The sequence below is a fragment of the Lethenteron reissneri genome, chromosome 67, assembly GCF_015708825.2.
Source record: "Lethenteron reissneri isolate LAM-NWPU_2019-01 chromosome 67, ASM1570882v1, whole genome shotgun sequence".
NCBI classification, from domain to species: Eukaryota; Metazoa; Chordata; class Hyperoartia; order Petromyzontiformes; family Petromyzontidae; genus Lethenteron; species Lethenteron reissneri.
Window position 1 is genome coordinate 362,632 of NC_083845.1, and position 12,671 is coordinate 375,302.

General features: G+C 51.9%; 1 protein-coding gene across 1 annotated transcript in view; it reads right to left on the reverse strand.

Annotated features, from left to right (window-relative positions):
• LOC133360085 (zinc finger protein 271-like) overlaps nucleotides 1-12,209 on the reverse strand; it is a 37,456-nt gene extending 25,247 nt beyond the window's left edge. The window contains exons 1-3 of the mRNA XM_061578674.1: nucleotides 11,782-12,209; nucleotides 3,616-4,537; nucleotides 826-872 (exon numbers count right to left, since the gene is read on the reverse strand). Of these exons, the coding sequence (XP_061434658.1) occupies nucleotides 826-872; nucleotides 3,616-4,509 (941 nt within the window). The 5' untranslated portion in view covers nucleotides 4,510-4,537; nucleotides 11,782-12,209. The remainder of the gene's footprint in view (nucleotides 1-825; nucleotides 873-3,615; nucleotides 4,538-11,781) is intronic.
• Nucleotides 12,210-12,671: the final 462 nt, after the last annotated feature.

Consider the following 12,671-nt stretch of genomic DNA (forward strand, 5'->3'; position numbering starts at 1 on the left):
CGCCTTGTTGTTGCTGTGGGCAGGTCACTTCTGATAACAAGAGCGGTACAGCAGCTCAAGCGGGCGTGGCCTGGTAACAAAAAAAACTGTGTTAATATAGAATATTTAAACAAAGTTACAAAGTGGCGATCCGTGTGAAGACAAATTCAACTTAAGCGAGAGAATTGAAGCAAACGCCATCAGGCGAGGGCAGGAGGCAAGGCCCCGCGTTGTAAAGTCCCACCCTGGACATCGCTTCCATGCTCGCTGCTACTCAAATGACATCCCTACGAGAGAGAGAGCGAGGCTCTACCTCGGTAAACAACAACCACCACAATCACCACCACAACCACCACCACAACCACCACCACAACCACCACCACAACCACCACCACCAAAACAACCACCACCACCAAAACAACCACCACCACCAAAACAACCACCACCACCAAAACAACCACCACCACCAAAACAACCACCACAATAACCACAACAACAACCACAACCACCACAATCACCACAACCGCGATGAGAATTTCTCACCTCGGATTTCAGTGCACGGGCCGAGCGGCAACTTCCTGGTCCCTCGTGACGTCACGCGGCAGCAGGTGACATGACGTCACTAGCGGTGTACGATGACACTCCCCTCCCCACATTGAGCGGCTCGAAACTCGCGACGGCTTTCACGAATAAATTATGTTAATGAGCCGCCAGTCACCGGGCGTGGCTTTGCCCAAATAAGGATTGGCACTGGAACAGACATCGGCTGCGGCCGAGCGAAAGTGACGTCACGCTCAAGAGCTCGGTGGTCGGGGTAGGTGACATGACGTCCCTAGCGAGGCACACCTCCCCCTGGCGTTTGACGCAGATGAGGTCACGCTGAGCGGCGACGTCTGAGGGCGGGGTCAGAGTTCAAGTTTGTTGACAGAAGGGGAGCGGCAGTGTCGTGCTGAGCGCTGCGCCGAGTTCCATTCCCGCTCGTGGCCAACATCGCCAGTGACGACTTTCTGAGCCGGTCCTGAGCCTCCCCTACGTCGAGTCAGCCTCAAAAGAGTACCCGGTGCGGTGTCAACATCGCCACTGGGGAGACAAAGGCGGCCGGGCGTGGTGCTGGCCACCCACCCCCTCGTGTGTTGTCCCACCCTTAATAGGTGCTCGCTAACAGCACTTGCCCCAACATTCTGTGCAGGCTTTACGGGGGATCTTTGTGTTTGTGTTAGGTGATCGCTAACAGCACTTGCCCTGACATTCTGTCCAGGCTTTACGGGGGATCTTTGTCTTTGTGTTGGGAGCAACTTTGAGTGGCGTGTAGCCGTGGGAGCTGAACGGGCGCCTGCTGCTACTGACAGTCGTTGACTGCGGTGGGACAGACAGACAAGACATGCGGACAGACACAGACAAGAGGAACACAGAGACGACATGGACAGAGACAGGCAGAGAGAGAGAGACACATAGAGGCGAATAGAGGCGAACAGAGACACAGAGGCGAACAGAGAGATGTTGAATCGAACTCACTGAACTCGCTCCATTGAAAGAGATTCCTCGCTCTTTGCCCATCCCCGGAAGTCGTTCTAGTTTCTATTTATTTCCCTGTGTATGGTGTGTAGTGTAAGCAATGTGGGATATCGATGTACACGGATATGAACTAGAGCAGCAGACAAGACGTCTTTCATTTATCAGTCTCTCCGCGAAACAAAGGAATGTTTTACACAAAATATAATAACTACTGCAGCATTCAGTGCAAGTCAACTGTGGACCGGTTTTGGTGTACAATTTATACGTAAATATATAAGCACACGACTTCATTTATCTGTGACGAACGCTGCACTTTCCATCGCTTTCATGCAGGGGGCGCTGCAAACCTACGCGCCCCCTGCATGAACGACAGAGGCGCAGGGACAGACGTTCGATCGCGTTGGAATCGATCTGCAGACGGCGGTCTTCTCCCAACCAGGTGAAAGTCCGCATCGAACAGAATCCGCGGCAAGGCAATCTACTTAACGACTAGAGAAAATTCACATGAAATGTCGTTTTCAATTAAGTCTTCCATATGTAAAATGATATAAGCTTTTAAAGAAAAAATACAATGATCTAATGCAAAACATAATACAATTCAAAGTTGTTTCATTTTGAAACTTCACAACGGAGCATCGGGTGCTTGCGTGAATGCGTCTTTCGGGTGCAATTTTTTCGTGACTTTCCTGGCCCAAGGCCGTAAATGGTTGAGGGGCACCGCAGGCGGTCAGGCTTGCTTCACCCCATGGTTGTGAACATCCAGACGTTAATCAGCAAGGACCATTTCTTGTCCTAGTTCGCCAACATATAAGACGTCATGCAAAATTCTAATGAGTGTTGTTGTGGAGAATGTATCTACAAGATGTGCTTTGCATTGTAACCAAATACAAATCTGTACCAAAAATGTATTTCAAATAGGCTCTTAGAATTACCTCCTTGCTATGAAGCAGATCAGCAGACACGACATCTTTCATTTATCGATCTCTCCACGAAACAAATGAATGTTTTACACAAACTATAACTAGCACAGACTTCTGGGAGCGCGTCATTGATTCAGTGCAAGCCACCTGTGGACCCTTATTGGTGCACAGCGTCTCAACAGCAGCCGGGCTTGTTTCAACCGATAGTTACGGACATCCAGACGTTAATCAGCAAGGAGCATTTCTAGTCCGAGTTAGACAAAATCTGTCAACACGTAATGCAAAATTATAATTCGTGTTATAGAGAATGTACCTCCTCTACGTGTAACTTTTAAGTGGTTTGCCTTGTAACTGATGAATGATCCGAGTGTGCTCCCTATTTCAAAGACAATGAGTTGCTCCAGAGGGAGATGCTTCCTGAAAACACAAAAATACCCTTTGACCTGTATCACAAGAACAAGGAGTCTCACCTGAGTTATCTGTACAGGTTACTTGCAAAACACAAACTTTGTCCTAACATCACTTACTCAATGTTTGACCCTTATAGACAAAAGGTTACATGTACGCACACAATCAGACAAGTATTCATTCTAAATTAGTGACAGGCATGTTAACAAAATTGAATTACTGCACTAGGTTACATCGCATTAGCAAGAAGCTAATTAAAAAAATACACAAAATCTGCTTAACAGTGTATGTACAACATACTAATGCACCATTCAAAACGAGTAGGCCATTGCATGCTGGCATCTGGGTCAAAATTTATCAAATACTAAACATTACCTACAAACTCCACAACTGAGATGCCACATCAACCATCGCCCCCTACTGACAGGCTCTTGTCCACATGCAGGCCGGTGCAGGGCCACCACCTTGTGCCACACAGGGGCAGCTGCTACTTGGGGATGTTCTTGGAGTGTTGAGACGAGATACGATACAAAACTCCGAGTTGCCAGAGGCGATTAAGCAAGCACCATATAAATGCAATTATGAGAACATAGTGAATGCTTGGGAGCTTATTGGCTCTCGCTTCTGGTTCGAAATCTACCCAACAAACAGGTCCACAAAGACTGGCCGCTCTTACCCTGCAGGTTGCACCTAGGAACCGAGTATTAAACTTCACATTCTTGTCATTAAAGGCCTGTGACAAAGGAGCATCTATTGGAGCGACATCATCTCAAGCTTACACATCTCCCGGGTCTCCATTTGACTTTGTATTGTCTCGGAGGAAGTCCACCCACACCTCCACTTCCACAAACTGCTGGAAGTTGCCTCGCTCTGACTCACAGTCAGAATTCTCCTCCTGCTTCACGTTGTCTCCATCGATGTGAAGGTCCAATTTTGTGGTTGAATCTTCATCTTCACATTTTACCTTCACTTCTTCGCTCTTCACCATCACTTCTTCACATTTCACCGTCACCTCTTCATATTTCACCTCGATTTCTTTGAAAATGTCCAAGCTGGGATTTTCTTCCGGTTCTTGTTTGATGAGGGATGGGCTCATTGCAGCACTTTGACTTTCTAAAGCTGATTTCAGACTCCACTCCTGGTGGATCTTCTGATGCTTGTGTGATCTCTGGTAGACATGAAAATTTGATGAACGTGCAAACGCCTTCCCGCACGGAGTGCACTTGAAGGGTTTCTCTCCCGTGTGTATTTTCTGGTGTACTACAAGATGAGATAAATTTGCAAACGCCTTCACACACACACTGCACTTATAGGGTTTCTCTCCCGTGTGTGTTCTCAGGTGTTTTACAAGAGTAGATGAATGTCCAAATGCCTTCCCACACACGCTGCACTCGAAGGGTTTCTCTCCCGTGTGTGTTCTCTGGTGTGATACAAGAGCAGATGAATGTCCAAACGCCTTCCCACACACACTGCACTTGCAGGGTTTCTCTCCCGTGTGAGTTCTCTGGTGTGCTACAAGAGTAGATGAATGTCCAAACGCCTTCCCACACACACTGCACTTGAAGGGTTTCTCTCCTGTGTGAGTTCTCTGGTGCAGTGTCAAATTTCTAAGACGATCCGCGCTGTATGCACACCGGTTGCATTGATGCCTTTTTGCACCGAGCTGCGCCGAGTGCCTTTGCTCCATCAGACCAATTCTGCAGAGGAAGCGGCAGCTGCAGACAGAAAAAGAATATCCACACCATCTACACATCAGTATCGAGGCACAGCGGAATGCATATACACAGTCACACGTGACTTACACGTCTATAATGATTAATAGATATTCATGATATAGTTGTAAAAGTGTCCCAAATTCATCACACGGCCTGTTGTGGCACACAATGAGAGGGCAAATGAGTATAAACATGCCTGGAAGCCCTCATATCTTCAAAATGAATGTTAACCCAAAATTCCGAGCACACAATTTCGGCTGTCTGGCTTCAAAAGGAATATTTATGAAAGCTAAATTCAGCTGACATAGCAAAAGGTGTTGAAAAGAATACTATTTGTGTTATGCAGAAATGCATAAATTAATGTTCAATCGCAACTTAGAGGTGTGAAGCCAGCCAGGCTCACGATGTCCTTGAATGCTGGGATGAGCAGATCTGACTTCAGCTGCATGTGTGTGCCGTGTTAACTTCCTGACTGTTTCCATTCTTACAAAGAGTTCCAGAGGAAAACAAAAAACAACTACTGTTTTGATATAACCTCCGTGCTCAATAGAGTTAATAGACTTTACTGCAAATACAAACTTGACACTGTCACACACTCAGAGGCGGAGCCAGGATTTTCAGGTAGGGGGGGGCAACCCCTCCAGCAATGAAAAATGATAGTTGTTATTAAGGAGTTGTTAGTAAGTAAGGAGTTGTTAGTAAGGAGTTGTTAGTAGGCAAGGCCTTGTCCCTTGCTTTTTATTCGACGCGTGTGATCGGCATCGCGCTCGCTGAAGGTGTTGAGGCCGATGAAGGTGTTGTGTGGTTATTCTTGACACCACTGGAGACTTGTAGATCCACACGGAGACGGAACTTCATGTAAGGGCTTGCGCCAGTTGTTTATTAACCACTCTTCACATGTCATTTACACTCTGAGTACTAAACACTCACTGTCTACACTCCACACCCGACGCCTGCCCCCGTTATGGTGCGTGTCAGAACTCTGGCCTGCACGTGGAACTGTCTCCCATTATTCTACGCCCCGGCACGGCTTCCCCTCGTCTGCCCCGGGCGGGGGCACGCCATCACCGCCCGGCGACGAGGTTGGGCTTCTAACCCTCTAGCCTTCCTTCGGCGGCGGCTGGGCTGTTCCCACTGCAGGCACACGTTCCCATCTCTACTCACACTCCACACCCCAGGGGAAGGGTACTGGGGATTCCTAGCACTCACACAGGCTACTCTAGCCTGGCGCTAATTTCCCCCTACCCTGGGTCCCAACTTCCAACCTCACAGGTCCCACCCTAAATATGATGTCACCGTCCCACCCGCCGTGCATGACGTCACTCTCTGCCGTCACTGCACCGGAGGGCGAGCGTGACGCAACGTCATTATTTACTACTCTACAAAGGCATTGGCTTATCGGAGTTTCAATACAAATCCGTGCGAAGAACGGGTACAACTGCCATCTTAAATATAAAGCAGAAATTACACCTGTTTGTTTGTGTGAAGCAGCAAAAACTCTCCAACGCTGAGCTCTGGCGTCATGAAATTTTCACAGCTTATGCTGTCTGGAATTTCAAAGCGAACACGACTATTTTCAGCTCGCCACGTCATTCCCTTCCCGAGTTGCCAAAATCGACCTTACGTAGAAGTGGGTTACGGTTGAATTTCCTTGAATGAAAAAATCCGATTTAGGTAAATTGATGTGTTTCGGCTTTTCTTTCTTGCAAGCATACATTTTTTTCAGGGGTTTTCAGTGAAATATAAGGGAATATTAAATTTATCCATGACAAGAATCCAAGTCCCGGGCGAAGCCGGGTAGTGAAGCTAGTTACTAATAAACCCCAATGATCCTATCGAAATTAGGGATTTAGATGGGATCGTTGGGGGGGTACGTGCCACCCCACCCCCACTGGCTCCACCACCGTCACACACTGGCATGGTTCACAGGTGGTGGTGTGTCCAGACCCACGCCTGGCCACCTTCACCTGCTCAGTATAAATGCTTCCTCACTCCACCAAGTAATTCATTGAGGATCAATCAACACAGCCGATGCTGCGTGTCTCTCTCTCCCCGTGGTGTTAACTACCTCTCCTGGCATACAGGAAATTGTGGGTTCGATCCCGACCCTGACGCCTGCTGTATATTTGGAGTTTGCGTCTCTCTCTCTCTTCCAGTGGTCGCGTAGATTTCCCTCCAGATCCCCCAGTTGTCCCCACTCCACATGTAGAGAGTGAACACCGCCACGCGTCTCGAGTGAACACCGCCACGTGTCTAGAGTGAACACCGCCACGTATCTAGAGTGAACACCACCACGCGTCCAGAGTGAACACCGCCACGTGTCTAGAGTGAACACCGCCACGTGTCTAGAGTGAACACCGCCACGCGTCTAGAGTGAACACCGCCACGCGTCTAGAGTGAACACCGCCACACGTCTAGAGTGAACACCGCCACGCGTCCAGAGTGAACACCGCCACGTGTCTAGAGTGAACACCGCCACGCGTCTAGAGTGAACACCGCCACACGTCTAGAGTGAACACCGCCACGCGTCTAGAGTGAACACCACCACGCATCTAGAGTGAACACCACCACGTGTCTAGAGTGAACACCGCCACGCGTCTAGAGTGAACACCACCACGCGTCTAGAGTGAACACCACCACGCGTCTAGAGTGAACACCACCACGTGTCTAGAGTGAACACCACCACGCGTCTAGAGTCAACACCGCTATGCGTCTAGAGTGAACACCACCACGTGTCTAGAGTGAACACCGCCACGCATCTAGAGTGAACACCACAACGTGTCTAGAGTGAACACCGCCACGCGTCTAGAGTGAACACCACCACGTGTCTAGAGTGAACACCGCCACGCGTCTAGAGTGAACACCGCCACGCGTCTAGAGTGAACACCACCACGCGTCTAGAGTGAACACCACCACGCGTCTAGAGTGAACACCACCACGTGTCTAGAGTGAACACCACCACGCGTCTAGAGTCAACACCGCTATGCGTCTAGAGTGAACACCACCACGTGTCTAGAGTGAACACCGCCACGCATCTAGAGTGAACACCGCCACGTGTCTAGAGTGAACACCGCCACGTGTCTAGAGTGAACACCGCCACTTGTCTAGAGTGAACACCGCCACGCGTCTAGAGTGAACACCGCCACGCGTCTAGAGTGAACACCGCCACGCGTCTAGAGTGAACACCGCCACGCGTCTAGAGTGAACACCGCCACGCGTCTAGAGTGAACACCGCCACGCGTCCAGAGTGAACACCGCCACGCGTCTAGAGTGAACACCGCCACTTGTCTAGAGTGAACACCGCCACGCGTCTAGAGTGAACACCACCACGTGTCTAGAGTGAACACCGCCACGCGTCCAGAGTGAACACTGCCACGCGTCCAGAGTGAACACCACCACACGTCTAGAGTGAACACCGCCACGTGTCTAGAGTGAACACCACCACGCGTCCAGAGTGAACACCACCACTCGTCTAGAGTGAACACCACCACGCGTCTAGAGTGAACACCACCACGCATCTAGAGTGAACACCACCACGCGTCTAGAGTGAACACCGCCACGTGTCTAGAGTGAACACCGCCACGCGTCTAGAGTGAACACCACCACGCGTCTAGAGTGAACACCGCCACGTGTCTAGAGTGAACACCGCCACGTGTCTAGAGTGAACACCGCCATGTGTCTAGAGTGAACACCGCCACGTGTCTAGAGTGAACACCGCCACGTGTCTAGAGTGAACACCACCACGCGTCTAGAGTGAACACCGCCACGTGTCTAGAGTGAACACCACCACGCGTCTAGAGTGAACACCGCCACGCGTCCAGAGTGAACACCGCCACGTGTCTAGAGTGAACACCACGTGTCTAGAGTGAACACCACCACACGTCTAGAGTGAACACCGCCACGCGTCCAGAGTGAACACCGCCACGTGTCTAGAGTGAACACCACCACACGTCTAGAGTGAACACCGCCACGCGTCCAGAGTGAACACCGCCACGTGTCTAGAGTGAACACCACCACACGTCTAGAGTGAACACCGCCACGCGTCCAGAGTGAACACCGCCACGTGTCTAGAGTGAACACCGCCACGCGTCTAGAGTGAACACCACCACGCGTCCAGAGTGAACACCACCACGCGTCTAGAGTGAACACCGCCACGCGTATAGAGTGAACACCACCACGTGTCTAGAGTGAACACCACCACACGTCTAGAGTGAACACCGCCACGTGTCTAGAGTGAACACCACCACGCGTCCAGAGTGAACACCACCACGCGTCTAGAGTGAACACCACCACGTGTCTAGAGTGAACACCGCCACGCGTCTAGAGTGAACACCACCACGCGTCTAGAGTGAACACCGCCACGCGTCTAGAGTGAACACCGCCACGCATCTAGAGTGAACACCACCACGCGTCTAGAGTGAACACCACCACGTGTCTAGAGTGAACACCGCCACGTGTCTAGAGTGAACACCGCCACGTGTCTAGAGTGAACACCGCCACGCATCTAGAGTGAACACCGCCACGTGTCTAGAGTGAACACCACCACGTGTCTAGAGTGAACACCACCACGCGTCTAGAGTGAACACCGCCACGCGTATAGAGTGAACACCACCACGCGTCTAGAGTGAACACCACCACACGTCTAGAGTGAACACCGCCACGCGTCCAGTGAACACCGCCACGTGTCTAGAGTGAACACCGCCACGTGTCTAGAGTGAACACCGCCACGTGTCTAGAGTGAACACCGCCACGCGTCTAGAGTGAACACCGCCACGTGTCTAGAGTGAACACCGCCACGTGTCTAGAGTGAACACCGCCACGCGTCTAGAGTGAACACCGCCACGCGTATAGAGTAAACACCACCACGCGTCTAGAGTGAACACCACCACACGTCTAGAGTGAACACCGCCACGGGTCCAGAGTGAACACCGCCACGTGTCTAGAGTGAACACCGCCACGTGTCTAGAGTGAACACCGCCACGCGTCTAGAGTGAACACCGCCACGCGTCTAGAGTGAACACCGCCACGTGTCTAGAGTAAACACCACCACGCGTCTAGAGTGAACACCGCCACGCGTCTAGAGTGAACACCGTCACGCGTCTAGAGTGAACACCACCACGCGTCTAGAGTGAACACCACCACGCGTCTAGAGTGAACACCACCACACGTCTAGAGTGAACACCGCCACGGGTCCAGAGTGAACACCGCACGCGTCTAGAGTGAACACCACCACGCGTCTAGAGTGAACACCGCCACGTGTCTAGAGTGAACACCGCCACGTGTCTAGAGTGAACACCGCCATGTGTCTAGAGTGAACACCGCCACGTGTCTAGAGTGAACACCGCCACGTGTCTAGAGTGAACACCACCACGCGTCTAGAGTGAACACCGCCACGTGTCTAGAGTGAACACCACCACGCGTCTAGAGTGAACACCGCCACGCGTCCAGAGTGAACACCGCCACGTGTCTAGAGTGAACACCACGTGTCTAGAGTGAACACCACCACACGTCTAGAGTGAACACCGCCACGCGTCCAGAGTGAACACCGCCACGTGTCTAGAGTGAACACCACCACACGTCTAGAGTGAACACCGCCACGCGTCCAGAGTGAACACCGCCACGTGTCTAGAGTGAACACCACCACACGTCTAGAGTGAACACCGCCACGCGTCCAGAGTGAACACCGCCACGTGTCTAGAGTGAACACCGCCACGCGTCTAGAGTGAACACCACCACGCGTCCAGAGTGAACACCACCACGCGTCTAGAGTGAACACCGCCACGCGTATAGAGTGAACACCACCACGTGTCTAGAGTGAACACCACCACACGTCTAGAGTGAACACCGCCACGTGTCTAGAGTGAACACCACCACGCGTCCAGAGTGAACACCACCACGCGTCTAGAGTGAACACCACCACGTGTCTAGAGTGAACACCGCCACGCGTCTAGAGTGAACACCACCACGCGTCTAGAGTGAACACCGCCACGCGTCTAGAGTGAACACCGCCACGCATCTAGAGTGAACACCACCACGCGTCTAGAGTGAACACCACCACGTGTCTAGAGTGAACACCGCCACGTGTCTAGAGTGAACACCGCCACGTGTCTAGAGTGAACACCGCCACGCATCTAGAGTGAACACCGCCACGTGTCTAGAGTGAACACCACCACGTGTCTAGAGTGAACACCACCACGCGTCTAGAGTGAACACCGCCACGCGTATAGAGTGAACACCACCACGCGTCTAGAGTGAACACCACTACACGTCTAGAGTGAACACCGCCACGCGTCCAGTGAACACCGCCACGTGTCTAGAGTGAACACCGCCACGTGTCTAGAGTGAACACCGCCACGTGTCTAGAGTGAACACCGCCACGCGTCTAGAGTGAACACCGCCACGTGTCTAGAGTGAACACCGCCACGTGTCTAGAGTGAACACCGCCACGCGTCTAGAGTGAACACCGCCACGCGTATAGAGTAAACACCACCACGCGTCTAGAGTGAACACCACCACACGTCTAGAGTGAACACCGCCACGGGTCCAGAGTGAACACCGCCACGTGTCTAGAGTGAACACCGCCACGTGTCTAGAGTGAACACCGCCACGCGTCTAGAGTGAACACCGCCACGCGTCTAGAGTGAACACCGCCACGTGTCTAGAGTAAACACCACCACGCGTCTAGAGTGAACACCGCCACGCGTCTAGAGTGAACACCGTCACGCGTCTAGAGTGAACACCACCACGCGTCTAGAGTGAACACCACCACGCGTCTAGAGTGAACACCACCACACGTCTAGAGTGAACACCGCCACGGGTCCAGAGTGAACACCGCCACGTGTCTAGAGTGAACACCGTCACGCGTTTAGAGTGAACACCGTCACGCGTCTAGAGTGAACACCGCCACGCGTATAGAGTAAACACCACCACGCGTCTAGAGTGAACACCACCACACGTCTAGAGTGAACACTGCCACGGGTCCAGAGTGAACACCGCCACGTGTCTAGAGTGAACACCGCCACGTGTCTAGAGTGAACACCGCCACGCGTCTAGCGTGAACACCGCCACGCGTCTAGAGTGAACACCACCACGCGTCTAGAGTGAACACCGCCACGCGTCTAGAGTGAACACCACCACGCGTCTAGAGTGAACACCACCACGCGTCTAGAGTGAACACCACGCGTCTAGAGTGAGCACCGCCACGCGTCTAGAGTGAACACCGCCACGCTGTTGACAAGCCTCACCTTGTTGTTATTGTTGTTGTGGGCAGGTCGCTTGTGAAAACAAGAGCGGTACAGCAGCTCAAGCGGGCTTGGCCTGGTAAAAATAAAAACTGTGCATATTTAAAGTAAAACAAAGTTACAAAGTGGCGAGCCGGGTGAAGACAAATTCAACTTAAGCGAGATATAATTGTTTTTTTATTCTTCTATCTGGCAAGAAAACTGACACCTTTTTTACAAAAAGTCATGTTTGCATAGACCACAATACCTGCAGTCGGAACACAAACAAAAAACTCTAAGCGAGAGAATTGAAGCAAACGCGATCAGGCGAGGGCAGGAGGCAAGGCCCCGCGTTGTATAGTTCCAACGTGGACATCGCTTCCATGCTCGCTGCTACTCAAATGACATCCCTACGAGAGAGAGAGCGAGGCTCTACCTCGGTACACAACAACCACCACCACCACCACCACAACAACCATCAGCACAAATACCACAACCACCACCCCCACCACAACTACAACCGCGATGATGATTTCTCACCTCGGATTGCAGTTCACGGGCGGAGCGGCAACTTCCTGGTCCCTCGCGACGTCACGCGGCAGCAGGTGACATGACGTCACTTACGGGGAACACCTCCCCCTGGCGTTTGATGCCGATGAGGTCACGCTGAGCGGTGACGTCAAAGAGCGGGGTTAGAGTTCAAGTTTGTTGACAGAAAGGGAGCGGCAGTGTCGAAACGGCCTCAAACGAGTCCCCGGTGCGGTGTGTCAACATCGCCAGCACTGGGGAGACAAAGGCGGCCGGGCGTGGTGCTGGCCACCCACCCCCTCTGTGTGTGCCGTGACGACCTCCACCGGTGCTGCTACTCGCTGTGAGCAGCACTTTGTAGACGTCGTGGCTTGGCTCTCCAGCAC